The following is a 26,236-nucleotide window of genomic DNA, read 5'->3' on the forward strand; positions in this document are numbered from 1 at the left end:
CAGGGTTTCACCGTGTTGATCAGGATGGTCTCGATCTCCTGACCTTGTGATCTGCCCGCCTCGGCCTCCCAAAGTGCTGGGATTACAGGCGTGAGCCACCGTGCCTGACCAAGGATAACTTTTTAAAAAGTGCTATTAGTGTACATTTTATAAATACCAACTGCGGGTGACCTGATTCTGCCCATAAAAACAGACTCCCTTTTGATTGTGCTTGAATGACCTCCTGTGGCTTAAATCAAATAGTCCTATAAGGGAAAGAATCTTGCACATAATAGATGATTTCTCAGTCATATTGGGTTCTTCACTGTAAAGGACCCAATAGCAATTCTAAATGGAAAGCATGATGAAAGACATTCAAAAAGCCACAGGATTTACAGCAGTATTTGACCTGAAGTGCCATCTAGTGGTTTATGGCAATCATGTCAGTTCCAGTTCTCGAATTAAATTGTGAAGTTGGGCCTTTAACCCATTTATGCATAGTGTTCCATTATTGGAACGCTAAGCTTGTGGGAGTTATTTATATTCTGCTCAAAGTCCTCGCCAAGGTCTCATTTAAAAAAAAAAAAAAAATGCAACCTCTGGCATTAGTGGGTTTTTCACGGAACAGTGAGGCCTCTTTCTAGGCATCTTTCTCAAAAATTGATGATGTGGCAGAGCTACCCTTTGTCTGGGCACGGTGGTAAATACCAGGGTTTTAATCTGTGACGATTACATAAAATCTAAAGAATGTCACAAAAACAGATTCAGTGGAGGACAAAGGAAAGGAGATATTTTGTGTTTAAAGGATATTCAGTTTTCAGTAAGATGCAATAATATGCTAATGAGCTAACTGTGTTTATATAAAAACTAATGAGAATTGTATGAAAGAATCCTGATCTACTTTTGGATCTGTGGTAGACATGAAAACTGCTTGCTTTGGGAACCTTAAGAGTACATCCTACAGCTACAACATTTTCATAGGATGTGACACAAATACTAGAGCTCCCAGCCAGTCCTGTGCTGAATACTCTGTGTTCCCACCTGGTTTACCTCTGAGTTTCTGAGTGCAAATAATATAATCCTTCAGCGGTGGTGCAGCTACACAAACTTGACAATTGAAGATATTTTACTTGTTAAAACACATAATGCCTTACTATTATACTTTATATTTGCTCTGCAAATTTCTCCTCCAGAGATTTAAAGGTCCAGGTTTGCTGATTTCTTTGGGGATTGCTTCATGCTCTGAAATTGGTGTTTCCTGGCATATTCCTTAGTCTATTTCAATGTCCTATCCCACCCCTTCTTTACTCCATGTTCTTCTGACCATTTAGCATGCAGTAGAAAGGGACTTTACTATTGTTAGAAGAATCTATTTCTATCCCACACCCAGAGGCCACCAATGGCAATAGTAGCCTAAGCATACCTGTAGTTCAATTTTTGACATGTGTCTAAAACATTTGCATTAACATGTGCTTAATCTGTTCTGTGAAAGTATTTCTGGAAATGATAAAAAGTAATGATGATTACATCTGAATATAAGTTAGATCATGACACTCACGCCTTTTTTCAGAAACTGCCAATGGCATCACATCTTACTCGGAGTAAAAACCACAGTGTTTACTGTGGGCTGCAAGGCCTCGTAGGATTTGCTCCCCGTAACTTTCTGACCTCATCTCTCATCACACATCTCCTTATTCACTCCACGCCAAGCACATTGGCTATTTCACTGATTCTTTAACATGCCAGGTACACTGGCCTCTCAGCCTTTGCACTGGCTTTTCCAGGCACTGGCTTTTCACTCTGCCTGGAAAGCTCTTTCCCCAGATGTTTGTATGGCTAGCTCCCTCATATTCTTCTGGTATTTACTCAAAAGTCCTGCTCTCAGTGAGGCCGTGCGTCACCACCCTAACTAAAATTATACCCATTTATTATTTGTCTTACATCTCCCTGCTTTATTTTGTTCTTAGCATTCACCACTTTCTTATGTGCAGTGTATTTGTGACATTTATATGATTTATTTTCTGTCTTTTCAACTGGAATATAAGCATCATGAATCCGATTTTTGCCCTTAATTTTTAAAAAATACTGTATTCCTAGTGCTTAGAAGAATGCCTGGCTCAGTAGTTATATTTGTAATGAATGATGCTCCATGGATGATAAAGTGGAATGCACGTTCGAATGAATGGAAGTTGTTTTAAGTTTATTCCTCGGATGGGTAATGGCTTGTTGATCAATGTTTTTAGTTGCTTTCTCTCCTATTATTTGACATTTTAACCTTGAGAATCCACAAAATGACAAATATTTTAAAGAACTAATGAAGATTCAGTTTTTATTCTAAAAGTAACAATAACAAAATAAACTAGATGTAGTTCTAGAGAGATAAGGAATTTTTGTAGTTGCTAAATTTATATCCATCTAACTTATGTATATGAATTCCTCACCTTGCCCCCAACTTTCCAAATTAAGTGTGTTTTCTCGAGCACACAGAGAATGACAGGATGAAGGAAGAAAGGCAGCAAAAGGCAAAAAACAAAGCAAGAAGAGGAGAGCAGGACTGGCTGTTTGGAACCATGAAAGCATAGGAGTGAAATTGAGTTGTCACCACACACCTACCATGATAGACTTTATTTTAGAACCAAAAAGCAACTTGGGCCAGCATTGGGAATCCAACAAGTAGAAGATTATATGCTTATAATTAGTGATTGGCTGATAATATTAGATTTTTCCAATTTAATATTTCAGAAGTTAGGATATGTTTTATGATCTTAAAATGGGTATATGTATACATTTTAGCTGGGATCTATCCTCCCTTCCTCTCTCCCCTCTTTCCTTTTTATTAATAAGGTACTTAGCATAGTCAAATTTTAGAGACAGAAAGTAGAGTGGTGACTGCCAGGAGCTGAGGGGAGCAGAGAATGGGAAGATAATACTTATTGCATATAGAATTTCAGTTTTGCAAGATGAAAAGATTAATGATGGTGATGGTTGCAAAACAGTGTAAATGTGCTTAATACCACTGAACTATACACTTTAAAATGTTTAAAATGCTAAAGTTTCCATGTGTATTTTACCACAATAAAAAGTTAAAATTGATGGCATCCTAGAATTTAAGGAACACAGAATCCTAGCAAATTCCCCCTTCATATTTGAGTATGGGGAAACTGCCCAAATAAAAGAGATTGTGATGTTTAAAAAAAGGAAGCAGTTAATGATAAGGCAGGACTGCATCTAGGCAGTTTCAAATGCAGGCTGTAGTAACAGCAGACCTGAATTTTAATGTTGACCCTAACTCTTCGAAGCTTGTATGACCTTGTGAAAATGTCTGAAGTTCTGTGTCTTGGTTTTCTCATCTGTAAAATGGGGATGATGGTTACTGCCACTTAGGATTGTAAGGATCCTATGAACTAATGTATGCTGAGGGCTTATGGATACGCCTGGAAAAAGGCTAGTCAGAAAGGCAATACTGAAGAGTAGAGCGTAGAGAAGAGAATAGAGGGAAAATGTTTAACAGGAACCCTTTGCAGTGAGGGAAAGAGTTGGGTCCAGTTGCAAGGGGAGTTAGGTTACAAACCATCCATACATAGTTCCCTTCTTGCGATAAAAGAGTACAAACATTTCTCAGACTACAGAGAAGCTTCTGGAATATTTTAGAAAAACTTAAATTCAAAAATTTTTGGAAATAATTATGTATCTGTAAATAATAACAGATATATAATTATGGTTCCATTCATGTTTAATGATGGCCAACTTGACAAGCCCTGTACTTTAAGATGGATACTAACCTTTTCATTAGTGCAACTGGGCATTTGCAGTTCCAACTATCATTTTGCCTGGGCCAGGGAGATCCCCTGGTTTCTTGTAGGATGCAGGTTATTTCTTTACTACTGATTGCTCCTGCCTGTTTGTTTCATATGATCAGACACTGAATGTGATCAAATACCAACACTAGTAACCTTTATAGTGAAGGGACATTAAATCTGTAAGAATGAATTTACAAGTGTAGCTGTAGGCTTCTAGAAATGAACAAATTTCTTTTAAAACTCAGAATTGTGTCTCCTTGGTTAAAAAAAACTATAGACTCTGACATATTTGTTTAGTTACTAAGACTGAATTTTGTTTTGATAGTAAAATATTATAATGTGTTAACACAGATATTAATAATGGAAAATTACTTGCTTTATGAAGCTCCAGATTCAAGAAGGCAAATAGAAAAATATGTCTAATTGTTTGAGTCAAGCAAATAGTTATTTACTTTAGGTCTAACTTGATGAGTTGCCCTAGAACATTCTTATGTTTTTTTTTAACTGAGGATCATGACCTTGATCCATGTCAGCAGGGGATCAGGTAGTGAAATCCCAAAGATGTCTGACTATTTGGCAATTTTAATTATGAGGCCATCCCAAAGTCAGCAGAAATTACAAAAATACAATTTTCAACAAAGTGAGTGAAATACTAATGGTGAATACTAATGGTAATAACTCCAAAGCAGGCATCATCAGCCAGGAGATAGATAGAGTGTAAACAGGGGGAATGAGGTGTTCTGGACTGGCTTCAGACCTGTTAATCATCATAGTACACTTCTCTCTTATTTTTACTTTAAAAGTTAGATAATATTAATCCCAAATGTGTATTTTTAAAAGTTGCTGTAAAAATAAAAATACTCATAACTTAAAAGAGTTCAGCCACGGGACATGCTCTCTGCAGGGTTGCTGGCTGTTCTCCCTGAGTCCCTGACTCCCAGCCCCACAAAGCAGTCCCTGTCCTACCACCCTCCGATCCCTGCTGCTTTCTGACCGGCTTTGCTTTTCATCTGTGCCTCTAGGAAATGTTTTCTCAGGCCTTGGCAAACAAGATACATCTTAAGATTATATCCCATAGGTGATCACAATTATCTGAGTCATGCGGTGCCTCACTGAGACACCCTAGCTAAAATTAAGCTTCAAGTAAACTCCCATGGAAAGTGTTCACAGGCACAGAAAAACAAATGGACCAAATCAGCCAAATTCCTAGTTTACAGAGGTAAAAGATGTACTTTTCATGGAATCCTAGGCCACTGGTATTTGTTAGGATTGAATGGAAAGAGGTTTCCCTGTTCCTTTAGGAAAGTGAGTTAAGAAAGAAAAAGTGACAAGAACAATAGGGACTTTTTCTTGGTCCCATGTTATCCTTCCAAAGTAGAAGACAGATTCCTTCTCTAGATCTCTGTATCCTGTCACATGTTGCTGGCTTTCAACAAATGTTGAATAAACGAGTGAATGAAGATATTGAATGAATGAAGTTGCTGCTGTACTGGGATAGGAGCCGGGGCTTTGCTTCTAGGGACACTGGGATCTTCTTTTTTCTCTGTTCTCCCCAAATTCAGGGGACTTAGGTGTATACCTATGACTAGGGTAATATTATTGTCTAAACGTGTGCCCCCAACTTGCCCACTGTGAAACTCATGCCCTTATTCCATCACACCCAGTGAGAGGACAGGGGAGTGGAGTACTGCCGCTGCCTGGTTGCTTGGTTTCCAGCATCATTGCTATCATGTTCTCTGACTCTTTGGACAGTAGTGGTGTAAGATGCCTTATTGTGGTATTGAACTCAAATGCAATATGACTGTGCTCTTCATGGCTGAAGGATTCAAGTCTTAATCTCTCCTCCTAGTTCAGAGTCTAGTGCAGAGCAGGCATGCAGTAAATGTTTGCATGCGTGGCAGACGTATAATTCTGAGTACAAAATGCTGTCATAGTAATTATTTCTTTTGGTAACTAGAGATAACGTTTACTTAAAGGAGATTTCATGGGCTGAGCCTTACTCTTCCTTTCTTGATACTGAATGTTTAAAAACAGAATTATGAAATCAAGACTCCACGACAGCTTTAATAACTAGTTTTAAAAATAAGTATAATGACTGGATGGAATGTGGTCTGTGCATGCATTTGTGTGTATGTACTATTACTAATCCAGCTGTACTTTAACATCTGTTGACCTTTAAAAGGGGGCTGTTTTCTTTTCCCCATTTTAATTTAGGTACTCACCATTCTGATTTAGGACTATTACACTCAAAATTGGTTTCTGTTTTGTAAAATAAATAAGCATAATAGTGGCAAATCACTGCTTGTATGTTGATTTTGGATTTAGACAGGACAGCAGAGCTCAGGAAAGAACAAAGTGAAACAAAGGGGAAACAGGGAAGAAGACAACTGTAGACCAATGCAAACCAATAGAACCAGAAAATCAAAGGAAAACACAGCATGATGTTACAAGTAAAAACAGCGGTTGAGACTCCTACCTTCCGTGAATTAATAACTATTGAAATGGAGCGGCGAGTACATGGGGTTTCATCACGCTCATTTCTTAACTTTAAATCTGTTGGAAATTTTCTGTAATAAAAAATTTTTTTAAACAGATGCAAAGGAAAGATGTTAACATTTATTATGTCTTTATGCTTGATTGTAATACTTGATAATTAAAAGGAAGTTGATATAAAAAGAAGGCTTTCTAGCTGGAGAGGGTGACCGCACCCACCTTTAAATACGGGGCCTGTAACTCAGCCCACACCCAACCAATCAGGTAGTAAAGAGAGCTCAGTAAAATACCAATTAGGCTAAAAGCAGGAGGTAAAGAAATAATCAAATCATCTATCACCTGAGAGCACAGGGGGAGGGACAATAATCAGGATATAAACCCAGGCATTTGAACCAGCAGTGGCAACCCCCTTTGGGTCCCCTCCCGTTGTAAGGGAGCTCTGTTTTCACTCTATTAAATCTTGCAACTGCAAAATAAATAAATAATAAGTAAGTAAATAAATATAAATAAATAAATAAAAGAAGGCTTTCCACTTAGATGGTGAAGGAAAAAGTAGATGGTGTTCTAATGTTATGTGTACCACCTGCCATGTAGAGTCAGGGAATTCGTTTTCCAGGTGAGGTTCCTGGCTAGCTCTAAGATTCTGTAATTCTATGAGGGATAAAGCTTTTCAGATGTGCTTCTCCCCATCATGCCAGGAAAACCTGGCAGAAGCTATAAGTTCCTTAATTAAATCAAAGTACCATTGTTACAGTTGAGTTAGATCTCCCTCCCTGACTCTCCACACACACTATTGGTTGGATATTGTACTGTTGAAATCCCCACGTTGATTCCAGTTTTGACTTAGCTGAATTGGATGTGGTCAGTAAAAGGTTGCACCATGAGCTAAAGTAGAAAGGTAAAGTGATTTAGGCTGCTCTTCCGTGCTTTGAAAGTCAGATTGACTCAACAGGAGTTTATACTTAAATACATTTTAAATTAGGTGCTCAGGATTTTATAAGCACCGTGGAAGAATCAAAAGAAATGTAAGACAGTTTTGCACTGAGAAACTTAGGCTGAGTGACCAACTCACATAAAATTATTAGTCATCCACCTGAGGCAGAATAGGATGAAACACTAAAGAGCACAGTTTAAGACAAGACCCAGAAGGTCAGCCAGTAGATGGGGAAAGGAGAATGGCACAATGTAATGAGGAGGAGGTAGAAATGGGTTATGAAAGATGGATTGACCTGAGAGGGAGGAGTGGGAGGTGAGTAGAGTGTTGGGTACAAAAACTTGGGATAGTTGTTGTAAAGGAAAATGGAAGAAAGCTCATGAAAAGGAAGAAATGGAAAATGATAAGTGGAAGTGGTGATTACAGGTCCCAGTGAAACAGGAAATCAAGGTTCCAAACTAGAAGTGGAATGATGAGCTTTCAGGAAGGAGTTAAGAATCAGTTCTCCCAAGCCTGCAGGAAGAAAGAAAGGAACGAAATAAGAGGTAATATATTTTATACTATTACATACTGAGGAAGAAAGTGTCTAGGGGAGCTCACACAAGATGGCCTTAACTATTGTCCATTACAAAGGCTCTGAGATCACCTCCTAAACATAGTGGGAAGAGAGAGTACAGGCTTGGGGAGAAAGGAGCCAGTCTAGATAGAGGTCAACCATGGAGTGCATACCAGATTATAGAGGACACATAAATAAAGACCCACTGAGAAGCAAGAAGGCCAGATCAAAACGAAACCTGTAGTCATCTTTTATTCAACTTTGTTTATTGAACACCTGTCGTCATTCTTCCATTCAACAGACATTTAGTTATCACCCACTGTGTGTCACATGCCAAGGCAAATCTACTTGCAAAGAATGCAGAGTCTATTAGAAGAGAGGGACATGTATGCAATCAAGTCTAACCTTAGTGCATTCAGAGTAACGCCTGCTGTAATGAAGGTTCATCTAGATACTGTTGCTGGCGCATAGTAAACAGTGAATTCAAGGAAGACTTCACAGACCAAGCCCTAATAGAGGTGGACCTTAAGGAATGGGGAAAGAAGAAGAAAGGGTGGGAAAAGACGGTCCGTGCAGAAGGAGTAAAAGTGTGTGAGAGAGCATGCCATATATGGGGAGGTTTTGAGTGACCTGTTTGGTAGAACGTGGGAGTTGGAGGAAGAATAGAGACAATACGGTATGTACCTAATGGATCTTACTGCCAACATTCTTAATGCAAAGAAACAGAATTGGCAGATATATAAATACATGTGGACAGAACAGTCTTTACTTACTTAACACAAGGATGTAACATTGATCGCTCTTAAATTCTGCTTTATGTTCCTATAGTGAGTTTTCATATACTAAACTACCCTTGAGCATTGAGTGCTTATAAGTATCAATACCATATTGAGAAACATAAATATGCTCATTTTGAATCAATTTTCAGTATCTGTTTCTATTTGGGGCTCATTTTGGAGAACTGGTTTTGGAACACCTCACTTCCATATCATACAAAGTAGCTTGGAAGGAAACACTGCTCTCCTCTTGCTATAATTTCCTCCAACCAGAAGAAAGATCAGTTTTGTTTTGTTTTTCTTAAGACACGGTCTTACTTTGTTGCCCAGCCTGGAGTGCAGTGGTGCAAACATGGCTCACTGTAGCCTCCACCTCCCGGGCTCAAGTGATCCTCCTTCCTTAGTCTCCAGAGTAACTAGGACCACAGGTGCACACCACTAAGCTTGGCTAAGTACTTTTTGGTTTATTTTGTTTTTGTTTTTGTTTTTTAAGAGATAGGGTCTTGCCATGTTGCCTAGGCAGGCCTCAAACTTCTGGGCTCACACAATTCTCAGCCTCCCAAAGTGCTGGAATTACAGGCATGTACCACCACCCTTGGCCAGTTTTACTTTTTGTCCTCACTAAACAGCAGATTTTTTCTACTTACTGAAATGTATCTGTTTCTGAAATATTGTTACTTGTATGGGATTTTAAAAACAGATGCCTGTTAATGTCTATAATCAAAATGAGGAATTTAAACCTCTACAGGGCCTGTCTTGGCACTTTCTTAAGATTGAGAACATGGATTATGCATCCTGGCCCTTTTCCAAAAAACTGCCCTCGAGAAGTTATGCACAATTTATTTTTATGTTAGTCCCCAGGAATAGAAGTTGTCCAGGCCACTCCATCACACTCTTCATAATACTTGTAATTTAATGCCGGGCACTTCAGTTAACAACATGAGCAGAATTATGCTGTGGTAATTGTGGAGGTGTGTGGCGAAGCAGCTGATTGTAAAATTTTAATCCACTCTAAATATGCATTGCACCCTTACTCAATTAGCCTCCGATTCTTTGTGGCCTTTTGGAAAATGTATTCAGTATGTAAAGTTTTTAGAAAAAGCATTCTGAAGTCTTCCTTTTCATTCAAGCCCTGTTTTATTTTTTTTCCCCCTTCCCAGCACATGACTTTTGTTATTCCAAGAATTGATACTGGAAACCACATTTATTGGAAAGATAGAACAATGGTATCAGTTAATTCTGGGAAAACAGTAGATGTCACATCAGATGTGCCCTGGGGAGTAAGGTTATTCAGTTTGTATTTTTTCTGGTTCTAAATCTGAAGATATTATTTTCTTTTTCAGTTGAACCCTGGGTGGCCCCATCTAACACTTTCGGATTTCAGCTGACTTTTATTTCTATTGGATTTGAATGAAGAATCAGGAAATTCTATTGGGATTACATTATCTTATGGTTATGTTGAGATTACGAGAGACACCACTTATGCTACTACGTACATTTCAAAATTATGTTTTTAGGTTTTCTGTTCTTTGTGAGCCTCTTCGTGTGTCTCTTTCATGACTTGCATATGAGACAGTTGAGGAAGAAACAATCTATACGTCGTTTCTCAGTCTATACTTCCTTTGGCATTTATACAACACTTAAATATACTGAAACATGATGTTTTTTAAAAAGTGTCCGGGGGCAGGAAGGAGGGGAAGAAATAAATAGTAAGTAAGCATCAGTATATGCAGAGCACTGAGCCAGATGCTGGGGAGGTTACAAAATGAATTATAGGCTCTGCCCTGGAATAGAAGGTAACATTATACAAAGAAGCAAACTCACAAGTTAGTAAGATCAGGACAGAAAGTGTTAAAATGCAGATAAGTGAGGCTAGTCGGAGCTACCAGGGGAAGTCACTGTGGCCTGATGTTTACGCTTTTGGAGGAAAAGAGACAGACCTCAACAGCTAGAGGTGCCCCCTACACACTGACAAAGCTTTGCCCGCCCCTGGGTGTGTGTCTGCTCTCAGTGGAGATACCAGTATCCACTGTGCCTTGTGGGTCATTATTTTCTGTTTGATAAGAAATTGTTTACTTTGGCAAAAACATGCTTATACGCTTAACATGCCTGTCTTACCTCTTTTGTGGTAAATGAACCAAATTGCATTCTCATGTTTTCTGTTTGACAGTGACAGCTGTGCCAGATTCAATTCAGGCCCCTTGGACTTGTGAACACTGTGATTTTCATTTATCCTCAATATATCATTCTTAGAGAAGATCAGCCTTACCCATATTATTTCCTTTTTCAGACAAATGGACACCTACCTGGGAACGGAGATGTGTATCAAGAAAGGTTGGCACGTTTAGAAAATGATAAAGAATCCCTCGTTCTTCAGGCAAGTGATTTTTAAATACTGTTCTTTCCTTGCAGCATACTTACAAAGACTTTTAAATTGGGCTGGCAAATTCAGATTGCTTGCAGCAACCAGACTGCTAACAGAAATAAGCCTGGTAAACCACCTGTACACAATAGGGAGTGGTGAGGATTGGGGCAGAATGATGGTGTTTACGACCAGTTTAAAAGGAGCCGCCATTAATCATCCTCAGCTCTTCCATGGCCAGTCTGAATACAGGCACAATGTTGTCTATCTGTTCTAAAATTCAGATATATGAATATAGCATAAAATCTGAATATATGTATGTTTATATTTCTGAATCTGAAATCTGAGTATAGATGTTTAATTTTTCAATTTTAAAAATGATACCCTGGGTGAGACAAAACAGTGAGTAGAATCCTCCCTGTGGGCTAAATTTGAGTTTGCTTCTTCATAATGTTTTAAATGCTTGACAAACATTTTTCTTTGGTATATTGAGCAAAATGAACTGAAGTATGTTTTTCTTTGGTATATTGAGCAAAATGAATTGAAGTATATTTACTGGGTGATGATTATTGAGGAAAATCTCGGAGATCGGCTCTAAGCACTAGAGTTGAAGGACTAGCCCAACAGCTCCTCATGGACCTTTGAGTATATTGAGCTGCCCCCTGGCTTTGAACACATCTGTGATCAGTGTCATCTTCAAAGAGCTCATGGAATTTGAATTCCCTGGGTTTTGTGTGTGTGTGTGTGTGTGTGTTTGTTTTTTGTTTGTTTGTTTGTTTGTTTTAAGATGGAGTCTCACTCTGTTGCCCAGGTGGGAGTGCAGTGCAATCTTGGCTCACTGCAACCTCCACCTCCTGAGTTCAGGCAATTCTTCTGCCTCAGCCTCCTGAGTAACTGGGATGACAGGCACATGCCCCCATGGCCAGCTAATTTGGTATTTTTAGTAGAGACAGAGTTTCGCCATGTTGGCCAGACTGGTCTTAAACTCCTGACTTCAAGTGATCTGCCCACCTCGGCCTCCCGAAGTGCTGGGATTACAGGTGTGAGCCACCGTGCATGCTCCCCGCCCACCCCCCGGGGTCTTTTTCTTATTCTTCTTGAAGTATCAAATTTTAATAATTTCTTGATAATTTCTATTTCAAACATTAACTTTGTTTCCTCTCTTCTAATACTATCTCCACCCTGTCCCCAAAAAAGATAACTTCTGTGCACGCTCGCTCTCATAAATGGTTGAAGTAGCTTTAACCAAAAAGTATTGTACATTCCTAATCTATACAAATTTCCTCCAAACTGTATAGGCCTCCTTAAATCAAATAGCAACATATAAATAGGAATGCGAGGGACCACTGTCTTCTTGGTACTTCGCATATTTTTTTTCTTTAAAACCATATGAGTGGTAGGATCATTCCTTTTGTTGTTCCATTTAGAGAAATAATGTATTCAGTGGAACCCAAGTTCTTTTTCACTCATTGTATGATTTTGCTCTAAATACAGGTAAGTGTGTTAACAGACCAGGTGGAGGCTCAGGGGGAGAAGATTCGAGATTTGGAGTTTTGTCTTGAAGAGCACAGAGAGAAGTTGAATGCCACAGAAGAAATGCTACAGCAGGTATGTGCAGAGGCCAGAACCAAGATGGGATTTCCCTGCTGAATTATTTCAGATGCTGCGTTTCTGTGCTGTGTTTGCTCTATGCAGCAGTAAGTTTCTTGATTCACTTAGACCAGCACATTTAAAAAAAACGAGAGTAGCAGAGTCTCAAAACACATGCACACAGTAGAAAGTGTTTATGTAATTAGAATCTGGAACAAAATGTCAGTAGTATTGTGGCTTATTTTAATTTTCTTTTTTTGCATTCAGATGGTTTCCTCTCACCCATAAGTATATGTTTTATAATTAAGAAAAAATATAATAGTAAAAAATCTAATAATCCAATTTAAAAATGGGCAAAATATTTGAATAGACATTTCTCAAAAGAAGACATACAAATGGCAAACAGACATATGAAAAGGTGCTCAATGTCATTGATCATCAGAGAAATGCAAATCAAAACTACAAGAAGATACTATCTTACCCCAGCTAAAATGGCTTTTATCCAAAAAACAGGCAATAACAAATGCTGACGAAGATGTGAAGAAAAGAGAACCCTTGTACACTGTTGTTGGGAATGTAAATTCGTACAACTGCTATGGAGAACACTTGGGAGGTTCCTCAAAAAACTAAAAATAGAGGCTGGGTGCGGTGGCTCATGCCTGTAATCCCAGCACTTTGGGAGGCCGAGGCGGTTGGATCACGAGGTCAGGAGATTGAGACCATCCTGGCTAACACAGTGAAACCCCATCTCTACTAAAAATACAAAAAATTAGCCAGGCGTGGTGGTGGATGCCCATAGTCCCAGCTACTCGGGAGGCTGAGGCAGGAGGATGGAGTAAACCTGGGAGGCGGAGCTTGTAGTGAGTCGAGATTGCACCACTGCACTCCAGCCTGGGCGACAGAGTGAGACTCCATCTCAAAAAAAAAATACCAAAACTAAAAATAGAGCTACCATATGATCCAGCAATGCCACTGCTGGATATATACCCGAAGGAAAGGAAATCAGTATATTGAAGAAATATCTGAGCTCTTGTGTTCACTGCAACTGTGTTCACAGCCGCCAAGATTTGGAAGCAACCTAAATGTCCATCAACACATGGCTGGATAAAGAAAATATGGTACTTATACACAATGGAGTACAATTCAGCCATAAAAAAGAATGAGATTCAGTCATTTGCAACAACATGAATGGAACTGGAGGTCATTATGTGTAAAATAAGCCAAGCACAGAAAGACAAACATCTCATGTTCTCACTTATTTGTGGGATCTAAAAATAAAACAATTGAACCCATGGAGATAGAGAGTAGAGGGATGGTTACCAGAAGCTGGGTAGGGTAGTGGGGGATGAAGGGAGAGGTGGAGGATGGTGAAGGGGTACAAAATAATAGTTTCCATGAATAAGGCCTAGTATTTAGTAGCATGTCAGGGTTACTATAGTCAATAATAATTTAATTATATGTTTGAAATTAAGAATATAACTGGATCGTTTGTAACACAAAGGATAAATGCTCGAGAAGATGGAGACCCCATCTTCCATGATGTGATTATTACACATTGCAAGCCCGAATCAAAACATGTACCCCACGAATGTATATACCTACTATGTACCCACAAAATTAGAAGAGAAGGTCTTGGATGGTCTTGGAAGGTCTGTAAGGTCGTGGATGGAGTATGCACTTGAGCAAAACCTCCTAGGTTTCCATTCCTGCTGTGTCTTTATTTTTTCTTTTTCCCTCTATGACATTAGGGAAGTTCCTAATCTCTCTGTACTATGTTTCCTCATCTTTTGATTAAGGATAATAAGAATTTTTACCTGATAAATTTTTTATGAGGATTGAAACAGTATTTGTCATAACTGGTGCCTGGCATATAGCAAACATAGTATCACCATAATCAATGTTATCATCACCCTGAAGTGTATATGTGGTTTATGCATGTGTATCTACATAACATATGTCTCCCTCAGTAAACTGACATGTGCTTATTTCTGCTCAAAGGAGGGTAACTAAAGTAGATGGTTTTTTATTTTATTTTATTTTGTTTTATTTTTGAGACGGAATCTTGTTGCCCAGGCTGGAGTGCAATGGCGAGATCTCGGCTCACTGTAACCTCCGCCTCCCGGGTTCAAGTAATTCTCCTGCCTCAGCCTCTTGAGTAGCTGGGATTACAGGCACCCGTCACTATGCCCAGCAAATTTTTATATTTTTAGTAGAAACAGGGTTTCACCATACTGTCCAGGCTCATCTCAAACTCCTGACCTCAAGCGATCTGCCCGCCTCGGCCTCCCAAAATGCTGGGATTACAGGCGTGAGCCACCACGCCCGGCCTCAAGTGAACAATTTTTTAAAAGTGTGTACATTCAGTAATTATATTTTACCATATCCTCCACTTAATAGGTGCTGCTTTGTGATCATAAATGAGGTAAATTCACATGTGGCTGTTTGTAATAAAAGAATTATTGGATGTATCTCTTAAATTCCAATAGGAGCTTCTAAGCAGGACATCCTTAGAAACTCAGAAGTTGGATCTGATGGCTGAAATATCTAACCTGAAGTTGAAACTGACGGCTGTAGAGAAGGACAGATTGGATTATGAAGATAAGTTCAGAGACACAGAGGTGAGTGATACGGTGTCTCCTCTCTGTCTCTCTGTCCCCCTGTCTCTGTCTCTCATACACGTGCATTCCTAGGGCAAAGTTGAAATTCCCTGGAGGTGTGCAAGGCATTACTACGTGCCCTCATCCTGCTTCATTTTAAGAATAATCTTTCATTGCATTGACTTTTTATCACTAAATGCTAATGGCAATTTTTATTTTTAGCCTTTTGATATGAAATATTAATCCTTTTATTAACCTTTAGAAATACTTTTGACTTTAGGATATTTGGAGCATCCGTCCATCCATGCTGGTTTTCTTCATTTTGTGAATAATGGGCTTAAATGCATGGTTTCACTAGTAGTTGTTATTTAGGCACACTGATTATTTACTATGTAATTGGATTTTGAAAATCTGTAGAGAAAACGTGCTAACATTCTATACTCACAAAATCACAGAGCTTTTTTGAGGTCTTTTAATTTGGCCTTCTACTTTTGATCTATTTCACATGTAAATCATTCCAATTAAATAAGACTCACTGTACTTCTACAAAACTCAGGGTACATTCTCTAACTTGAAGTATAATTTTAGTGGCTTAACAAGCTTTATTGTTTGTTCTATTTTATTAATTCAGGCCTTCTAGTTTATTTGCTGTGTGACGTCTGGCAAGTTCTTAACCTCTCTGTTGGTTTTTGGTGGAGAGCGAGCGCATATCCATTTGAAATATATTCATTTGAAATGAAGTGTAAAGAGTTGCAGAAATTCCTTTTCTCTGAGGGCCATCTCCCCTCCTTTTGTCTTCCTATTTTGTTTCCTTAGTTGGAGTATGGAAAGGTGTCATGCTGGATTAGAAAATAGGTACCAAGGAGAGAGGAGAGAAAATGGCTTACTTATTTTTCCCTTCTGTTTTTATTTCAAACATGTATTTCATGCTGACTATAAGCCAGCATAGTACCAGGCATTACATACATTATCCACTAGAGGAAAGTTCTTTATAGATTTGGAAATGCGTTTTACTCCACTGCTAGTTTCAAAATTAAATTTTCTGTCAAAGATTCAATTATAGTGGAAAGTCTTGATATATGTCTTGTTTCCTCGATAGCAAAAGGAAATCTTTCATTTGGTTCATGTTTTAATTTTTCTTTTTCTTTTCTTTTTTTTTAGAAATAGGATCTTACTGTGTTGCCCAGGCTAGTCTGGAACTCCTGGCCTCAAGCAATTCTCCCATTTTGGCCTCCCAAAGCACTGGGATTAGAGTCATGAGTCACCATGCCCAGCCATGTTTTAATCTGAAATCTCTTTGTCAGTCGCCTATATGAGCATGTTTCTCATTTGATCAAAACTGGGGCTTTTAAAACAAGATGTAGAAAGTCACCCAATTTAAAATTCTTGCTTTTGTGCTTTCTCTAAAAATCTGTTCTGATATTTTCCTCTTTCTCCTCTTTTTGTCAGGTCCTAACCCCATAGTCGCTAAGTAAGGTAATAGTAAAACTCAAGTCAACAGATGGACAACATGGCAGTGGAGCTAGCTCTGCTGCAGGGAAGAATCGATGGTAGATGTGGATAGAGGTAGTCTTCTACATTGTATCTGCAAAGTCAAGGGGAAATCTTCATCTGCTGTTAGCTTAATTTGGATATGAGATGTTAACCAAGTGTTGCAACTGAATTGCAGTAGATGTGTCATTTATTTTTGTAAGAGGCCAGGGCAATATTTATATCCCTTGAGTTTGGCTGCTTTTTTTTAATCAAACTTTTTCCCCCCATTTTTTCATTGTTTCACTCATGCACTCTTAATCATACACAAAGAGATCTTGTCATCAAACTTCCAGTACACTCAATCCCTGATAATCTTCTAATAAAAATTCAGGGTTATTTCTAAAACGTATGCACATACCCGGAGATTAGAGCATATGTGGTAAATTTTGTGATGTTACATATGAAAATAATTAAAATAATCTTCACTATTAAACTAACTTGAATATTCTATCGTTCCCTTAATAAAAATATTTTCCTGGCTGTTCCATGCATCTATAATATTTAACTTTCTCTTAGAATTTTAGATTATTTGGATATTAATTTCCAAGAAAATATTGGCATGGGGAAGAAGTATAGGCATTTCCAAAGGACTGAGGGTAAAAGTCTTTAAACTTTGGAAGATTCAGAACTTGTCCCTGGACTTGCTAATGGGAAATGATTAGCATCTTTCGACAGTGCCCCCTTGTGGTAAGAGCATACATGTCAGAGACTGAGTTCCTGCGGGAGCCCTGAGGAGTTCTCTGAAAGGGAAAAGGGAAAGGGAACAGGGATTTTGTTTCTTAAAAGGACTGAACTTCTGATAAGAACTTGATTGAAATAATTTGTATTCTATTTTTTAAAGTTTTACATTAGGGAGCCATTTGTAGATTTTCCAGCTTGTGTTGTCTGGGGAAGATATGATTTCAGGTTGGAAATGTAGACCATATTTAAAGTATTGCCATGAAATATAGTTGAGTAGTTTTTGTTCAAACAGATAAATTATCCCAGTTTACAATTCCATTTTTTTCAATGGTTTCTTCTTTGCACATTGGCACTATTTCTAAAGGAAGGGGTAAAATACAACAATAGCAGATAAGAATTCAATGCTATTTCTTAGCAATGAGAAAGTAGGAAAATATATATTTAAAAAGATCATATTGGTGAATATTACTAAGGACTCATATTATGCAAGGATGATTAGTTTAGATAACTGGGAAAAGCTTATTTTTTTCTTCAAACTTGAATTCTGACCTGTTAGATGAGGAATCACAAATATGTTATAGAATAATGTCAAACAGTTCTTGACCCAATTCATAAGAAGAAAATAGATATCATCTAAGTGAAATATTGTGCCATTATTAAGGAGTAATTGTATAACTATGATAGGTAATATTTTGCCCCATTTTATAAGAGACCACAATTTAAAAGCCTGTGGGTTTACTGGGAAGTGTATTTCATTATAGCATCCCTTCTCTTAGCCTTTGTGAACTTGAATCATTACACTTGGAAGTTTAAAATAATTTCTATTTACAAAGTTTTATTTCTTATAATATTGTTCTATTTGTAATTTTTGGCATTCGTGGACAATTTTGTCCTGTAGTCTATGAATTTGTGAACCAGGAATACATGCATGTCTTTGTAAAAAGAGAAACTGGCTGGGTACAGTGACTCACGCCTGTAATCCCAACACTTAGGAAGTCCAAGGAAGGTGGATCACTTGAGATCAGGAGTTCAAGACCAGCCAGGTCAACATGGTGAAACCCCTGTCTCTACTAAAAATACAAAAATTAGCTGGGCGTGGTGGCGGGTGTCCATAATCCCATCTACTCAGGAGGCTGATGCCACCCTGGAGGCGGAGCTTGCAGTGAGCAAGATGGCGGCACTGCACTCCAGCCTGGGTGACAGAGCAAGACTCTGTCTTAAAAAAAAAAAAAAAGAGAGGGAGAGAGAAGCAAAAATATAGTAACCATTGTAGGGATCTTTGTGGCTTTTAGTAAAAATAAGTCATCTCCCATGCAGGGTATTTGAGTGTCTCTTTTGGAGGTGTTAATATTGCTTAACACTCTAATTTCCTTTCCTACTCTCTGGGCTCTGGACAAAAATACACCACTATTTATCAGAATACTTGGACAAGTTTTATGAGCAAATTGGTTCTTTAAAAAGTGACACTAAATAAAATAAAAAATGGCAGTAGAAAAGGCGCAAAACTGTGTTGTGTCATGTAAACATTAGGATTGGTTTCTCTTTCATTTTCTAATTATAAAATTAGGTGAACTGCAGGGCCCTCATCCACTTTCCAGTTGAGAATTGTCATCAAACTTACAGTAAACTCAATCCCTGATAAGCTTCTAATAAAAATTCAACACTATTGCTAAAACGTACGCACATACCCAGAGATTAGAGAATAGTTGAGAAACTTTGTGATGTTATATATGACAATAATTAAAATAGTCCGCAAAATTAAAACTGATTTGACTATTCTCATGTTCCTGTTATTCACTTCGTAAAAATAAAACATTTTCCTGGCTGTTTCATGAATCTTAAGGATTCATGGGCTTAAAGGATTTAATTTTCATTTCATTCTCCCATATTGGGTTGACGATCAATCCGTGTTTCTTCCGTGTGGACAAAGGAAGAAATTACAAATTGTTTTAATAACCATGTATCATTGAGAAGGTTGAAAAGGTAAATGGCTTCACTAAAGAATGTGATATATTTAAAATATGAAATAGCATTCTATGAAATAGAATAGAAATAGCACTCTATGAAATAGCATTCATAGAGTCATTGTTAAGATAGAAATATCTGACAAATAATAAATATTAAGCTACATTTCTTAATCAAAATTATAGTCACCTTTTATTTTCATAAGCCCACCACTTTAAGGCAGAGGCATTGGGGATTTAAAGGAATGTTTTAAATGGAAAGATGCTTTCGTTCTTAAGGAGGTACATTTATTTCCATTTGTCTCATCTGATTCATACAACTAACCCTAGGAGCTGGTGACTTCTCAAGATTTCCAAGCTGCTATTTTATAGATGTAGGTAACTGTGTTACCACTTTCCTAATGCACTTTCTTGTTTCTTCTTGGACAGGGACTGATTCAGGAGATCAATGATTTGAGGTTAAAAGTCAGTGAAATGGACAGTGAGAGACTTCAGTATGAAAAAAAGCTTAAATCAACCAAAGTAAGTTTTTTCGCAGGTTGACATTTTCAAACAAATGTCTCCACTATTCATCTATGCCCAATAATATAAATAATATGTTTTCTACTTAGTATATGATAAAGAAGGTATTTTAAAAGTAAATGAGGCCGGGCGCGGTGGCTCAAGCCTGTAATCCCAGCACTTTGGGAGGCCGAGACGGGCGGATCAGGAGGTCAGGAGATCGAGACCATCCTGGCTAACACGGTGAAACCCCGTCTCTACTAAAAAATACAAAAAACTAGCCGGGCGAGGTGGCGGGCGCCTGTAGTCCCAGCTACTCGGGAGGCTGAGGCAGGAGAATGGCGGGAACCCGGGAGGCGGAGCTTGCAGTGAGCTGAGATCTGGCCACAGCACTCCAGCCTGGGCGACAGAGCGAGACTCTGTCTCAAAAAAAAAAAAAAAAAAAAAAAAGTAAATGAAGTTCCCCCCAAGCTGGAAACCTTCTTGAATTTAAACACCACTGATCTGAATTTAAAAACAAGGCTTAACTCTTCCGACAGAACATAACCTGCCCTTTCTCTGAGTTGTATCTAACCTCCTTTATAAACTGGTACTATTTTCTCGGTTATTTAGTTTGTCTTTTTCTATCTGTAGTTTTCTTTCATTCCTCTGTCTCTCTACCAGTCTTTAATGGCCAAACTTTCTAGCATGAAAATCAAGGTGGGTCAGATGCAGTATGAAAAGCAGCGGATGGAACAAAAATGGGAGTCACTGAAGGTGTAGTAGACGTTGGGTGATGGGGTCCATGGCCTGTTGCTTTCTGGCTTGTGTTGTTTTGCTGTGATGATGTTTTAGTGGCATGTGCATTCATTGTGTGTGTGTCACCTGTTGATTAAAATCACCTCAAGCTGATTGAAGGAACGATGGGATCCCTGATGTTGTTTTCAGAAATACATGAAATAATTAGTGAAATACAATAAACAGGTAAAATGAAAGAATTTATAAATTAAACTCTCTTAGACTGAGACCCAAGCCTAGTAAAATAATTGTAAACATTCACCTGTGAAAGAATTCTGTTTCGTATCCACAATAGAGGTCACTTTCCTCTTTAGGGACTTTCTTGATGGTAAATGTACAGCAGTTGACATTATCATGGCTACGAATAGAAATGACTGCTGAGAAGCAGCACGGTGAGAACAGGTTCACACTTCCTGCCAGTGCTACTGAAAATGTTTTGTACTTGTCTACTCTGCTTCTACCAGAAGTCAAAACTGTAGGGCCAACTGCCTCGCCTCATTGGAGAACTACATCTTCTCATAGTACTAAATGTAATAAATATATCATTACAGATTCTGAAAGTAAAATGTGATATTGAATATAAAGCTGTACGTCTTAGCATTGCATAGCTGTATTTTCTGTGTTAAATACAGCCAGCAAAATTTGTTTCCTAAAGCTTCTCTTTACTGAAAGGAAACTGAAAATTTAAACATTAGTACATAGAAGGATGGACTTGAAATCTTATACAGTTGTATACTTAAAAATTAAAAGAGGGCTTAAATATCTGTTTTCTAATTTAGTTTTTCCCATTGTTGTAGGAGATTCTGTCCTTTTATCTTAGCGATGAGGGTGAATTATTTAGTTTCATGATTTGGCTAAAGTTGTTGATGACTTGCTACTTTACCCATTAATGAAACTCTGTGCTTGTCAAGGAGGCATGAGTGCCAACTTGAAATGCCGAATAAATGTCAAGCTAGTCTTTTCCAATTTGCATTTTATTTTGCTTTTATGACACTAAGTATCTAATTTGATTATCTTCCTTGATTAACTTGGTTATATTTTTAATTTAATGTAAAGATTTAAACCTTAGGGCTATCCCATCCCTAATTACACTTTAAAAGATCTCTTTTTCATTTGATTACAAAGAAACTTGTAATAATTATACCATAACTATTATAAACAGAACTTCTGCTAATAGTCTTGCTTTTTGCTTTTCATTGCCCTTGTCTGATTTCTGATGCTTGCATCTAAATTCTTATAGATTTGTTTCATTCATAAAATCTGATTATTGATTTAAAGAGCTAATGTGCTCTCTGAATGTTCTTTTTTAGTCATGATCTGCTATTTTTAAATGAATTTGTAACTTGTAGGATGAACTGGCATCTTTAAAAGAACAACTAGAAGAAAAGGAATCTGAAGTAAAAAGGCTACAAGAAAAATTGGTTTGCAAGATGAAAGGAGAAGGGGTTGAAATTGTTGATAGAGGTAAGAAGATATCTTTCACATTTGTCATCTCATTTTTTTAAAGTCCTCCAAAATCTGTAAAAGAAACCAATGATAGTCAATGTGCAGTTTTAGCATCAAAGAAAGAGTAGCAGAATCCAGCCAGGCCCAGAACCACAGGGAATTCTCCAAGACTCTTTACTGTGACTGGGAATCCATTAACTTCCTCTTCAGCACCTGGAAAAGGGGAATTCTGTACTTCATTTGGTGTTTAGGATTACTAGACTGTAAATTCTCATCACAAGAATGGACTTGTCTCAATTGCAATGCAGGGGAATGTATGCCAAAAGAGTTAAAAAGAACCACCCCTGTGTCCCAGGATTGTTGCCCTCAGAACTGAAATTAGATAAAGTAGGGGACTTAGAAACTGTTCTGCCCTTTAGACAGAAGAGAAAAATGGTTCTGTATCTTTGGAAAAATTAGTAACAAATGTATACCAGGGATTGAGCCCCTCTACCTTTTAGAGAAATAGGCTAATTCTGTTTTTGGAAAAATGCATGAATTTGTCCAAATCTTTTTTTTCGTAACTGAAGAGGTTCGTTCTGAGTATTATATGGACCATAATTTCTAACAAAGTAGGTTGTATGTGATAGAAAATAGCCCAAATGAAATATATTTTTAAAATTACATTTGGAAATATAATGTGCATAACATCTGGCAGCACTAGGTTAAATTTAAGCTTTCTTTGTAATTACGAATGATGACTGTGGCATTGTGAGATACCAAAGCAATTTCTGACTCATTCGAAACAGTACAAATTCCAGTTAATGTAGCTTTGTTACATTTTTATCCGTTATATGAAAATTAGTGGCCGGGCGCAGTGGCTCAAGCCTGTAATCCCAGCACTTTGGGAGGCCGAGACGGGCGGATCACGAGGTCAGGAGATCGAGACCATCCTGGCTAATACGGTGAAACCCTGTCTCTACTAAAAATACAAAAAACTAGCCGGGCGAGGTGGTGGGCGCCTGTAGTCCCAGCTACTTGGGAGGCTGAGGCAGGAGAATGGCGTAAACCCGGGAGGCGGAGCTTGCAGTGAGCTGAGGTCCGGCCACTGCACTCCAGCCTGGGCGACAGAGCAAGACTCCATCTCAAAAAAAAAAAAAGAAAATTAGTAACATTGTCTGTCCAATGAGGGACTTGAATTAGATTATCTGTAAAGTCCTTCTTTGCTCTAGAATACCATGGCCTTATATACCTGTAGGTATCCCAATTCCCTGTCCGTCAGAAAATTCATCAAACCTGAGGAAAATGGATTCTCACTGCCAACCGCTTCTCCGCCCCAGCCCATCACCTACTGTTTGGCATATATAGAATTGTGTATTGATAAGGGACATTCAGAAACAGGTCATACTGATCATGCTTTTAGGGTTTTAAGAATAAAATGGGCTGGGCACAATGGCTCACACCTGTAATCCCAGTACTTTGGGAGGCCAAGGAAGGAGAGATTGCTTGAGGCCAGGAGTTCAAGACCAGCCTGGGTAACACAATGAGACTCTGTCTCTACAAAAAATTTTTTAAGATTTGAAATTTCTAAATTTCAAATTTCGCCAGGCATGGTGGCTCAATCCTGTAATCCCAGCTACTTGGGAGGCTGAGGAGAGAGGATCGCTGAAGGCCCAGGAGTTTGAGGCTGTAGTGAGCTATGACTGTGTCACTGCACTTCAGCCTGGACAATGGAGCAAGATCCTGTCTCTGAAAAAAAAGAAAGATAAAGAATAAAATGGCATCACAGGACTTGTGGGCTAGAAGATATTAGAGTAATGCTACCCAAAGTCTGATCTGAGGACTCGAATCAACCTGGGAACTGTGGGTTATCAGTGCCCACCAGCTAAATACGGGGATTGAGAGCAAGTCTTTAGAAAGCTCATGTCAGGGTGATATTGGGATAGCTTCTAACTGCATCCTCAGTGGCCTCATCTTATTGGACAGGAGATAGACCCTTTCAGTGTTGTTGAACTTGAGTGGTGAGTTGCACGTGACACAAGCAGCGTTCTAGTCACATTCAGGAGGACCAGGTATCAAACTGTGATGGAAATATAAAAACAAAGTGACATTAACTAGGTTTTCATCATTTATGGTATAAGAAGTGCTTGTACTCCATAAACCTAATTTTAATGTGAGAAAATCACGGTCCAGAAAAATGAAGTAACAGAGGTAGTAACTCAAATTTAGGTCTCATATTCTCTTTCTAACCTCACACAGAGCATTATTATACTGCCAATCCTGCAGTCACAAAATAGTGCTGAAAAAGTTTTTATGAGGTTAGATTTCCTTTATTTTAGTTCAAAGGAGACTAAATAATAGTGATTTTAAAATATTATTTATTGTCGTAATGTTTGCTAACTTCCAATTCGATGGGTTTTCCTGCACAGATGAAAATTTTAAAAAGAAGCTCAAAGAAAAAAGTAAGGTTTGGTGCATTTCCATCAGCCTTTACATTCACCAAAAATACTACCTTCGACTGTTCTTTGCATGTGTTTTAAAACATTTCTCTCACCAAAGATGTAAAGTTGCTTCATCGATAAGCCCTCCATTTCTTCAGAGTGTACACAATAGAGGGTGGATAATAAAACAATAAGGTAAAAGATCATTTTGAAGATTTTGTCTGATTCAACCTTTCTGCTCTACAGGGTACAACAGGGCACACAGCATTGTGGATGTAAGAAAACATGTTCCTTGCAGTCTAGGTGATACAGGGTCAGAGGAGAAAACAACTCTTATAGTACGAAAACTCATGATTTTAAAGGTTTACCAGAGTTGAAAGATAATTTTGAAATTTGCTTTTGTTTTTCAATGTTTTGAAGTCCACTATTTGTCTGAGATCTATTAGAAGCTCCTTTGAACATGTTACATTGTTACAACAGAGATTGAATTCAGCTGATTAATGGAGCCTGAATATTTAATGCAACATTAAGATAAATCCTGCCAGACATGGTGGGAGGATCACTTTTGAGGCCATGGGTTCAAGACCAGCCTAGGCAACATAGTGAGATCCTGTCTCTACAAAAAAATGTAAAATTAGCTGAGTATGGTGGTGCATGCCTGTAGTCCCAGCTACTCAGGAGGATGAGGTGGAAGGATCACTTGAGCCCCAGGCATCTAGGAGTTTGAGGCTGCAGTGAGCTATGATCTTGCCATTGTACCACATTCCGGGCAATAGTGAGACCCCATCTCTTAAAAAAAAAAATTAACTCCTTAGGGGCTCTTTCCCCCAGATGTTAAATTCTCAATTCCTATAGAATATATCTTAATTTAAAATGTTACCCCAATGCAGAATGATGCACCACTGTTTTAAAAATTATCTTAAGAAGACTGGATGTGGTGGCTCACTCCTGTAATCCCAACTCCTCAAGAAGTTGAGTTGGGAGGATCACTGGAGCCCAGGAGTTCAAGGCTACAGTGAGCTGTGATTGTGCCATGCACTCCATCTGAATGACAGGAAGACGCTGTCTCTAAAAAAAATATTATCTTCATTAATTTTTTTTTCTCTCAGAAGCAGGCAACTTTAGCTGATTTTTTTTTCCTGTTTCGATTTTGTAGTTTGTGATATCGCTTTGGAGTGACTTTTCATTTATTTATTTGAGACAGGGTCTCGCTCTGTTGCCCAGGCTGATCTCAAACTCCTGAGCTCAAGCAATCCTCCCACCTTGGCCTCCCAAAGTGCTGGGATTACAGGCATGAGCCACTGCACCAGGCCCTGGAGTGACTTTTCATCTTTAAAATATTTAAGTTTTTTATTATTCAAGTAACATGCTTTTGTATTTGAATATCAAATTTTAAGGAGAATCACATTCAGCTTACTTTGGCCTTTATGTCTTGAAATCTATCTTAAGGTAGTATTGGAAATGAAGTTTATAGATGAAGCAAAGTACTTATTATGCTTATGTATGGAACTACAACCAGCTTCTTAGCATGACTACTCATGTAAATACTACATGCCATCAGGCTCCTACCATTCATGCCTCTATCTTGGTTATAACTATCATTTTCTCTGCTTTTGTCATTATATATACCATTCATGGCTTTCACGCACTGCTTTGTAGATTCCTTTTTTAAACACATGTTTTTATTACTATAGCACTGAAATTTCACGTTCAGTGTTCTCATGAAGATTCTCTTGTTGCTTTAAGAGAGGATAGCTAGTTCTCACACACCCTTGTTTTCTTTCTAGAATGGCAACTGTTCAGGTGAGATAGAAGACGTCCATCTTT

The 26,236-nt window shown here is 38.2% G+C and overlaps 1 protein-coding gene across 50 annotated transcripts in view; it reads left to right on the top strand.

The window, feature by feature from the left end:
- LOC102119459 (liprin-beta-1) overlaps positions 1-26,236 on the top strand; it is a 176,048-nt gene that overhangs the window by 114,897 nt on the left and 34,915 nt on the right. For 15 of the 50 annotated variants that reach the window (XM_065523935.1, XM_015430554.3, XM_045364911.2 and 12 more), the window contains 7 exons: positions 10,829-10,915; positions 12,395-12,508; positions 14,977-15,108; positions 19,695-19,787; positions 20,430-20,522; positions 21,893-22,007; positions 24,398-24,430. In XM_065523935.1, coding sequence (XP_065380007.1) covers positions 10,829-10,915; positions 12,395-12,508; positions 14,977-15,108; positions 19,695-19,787; positions 20,430-20,522; positions 21,893-22,007; positions 24,398-24,430 — 667 coding nt within the window. Of the gene's footprint in view, positions 1-10,828; positions 10,916-12,394; positions 12,509-14,976; positions 15,109-19,694; positions 19,788-20,429; positions 20,523-21,892; positions 22,008-24,397; positions 24,605-26,236 lie in introns of all 50 variants that reach the window. The other 35 variants (XM_074006485.1, XM_074006492.1, XM_074006487.1 and 32 more) reach the window with 5 other exon arrangements.

The sequence above is a fragment of the Macaca fascicularis genome, chromosome 11 (genome assembly GCF_037993035.2).
Source record: "Macaca fascicularis isolate 582-1 chromosome 11, T2T-MFA8v1.1".
NCBI classification, from domain to species: Eukaryota; Metazoa; Chordata; class Mammalia; order Primates; family Cercopithecidae; genus Macaca; species Macaca fascicularis.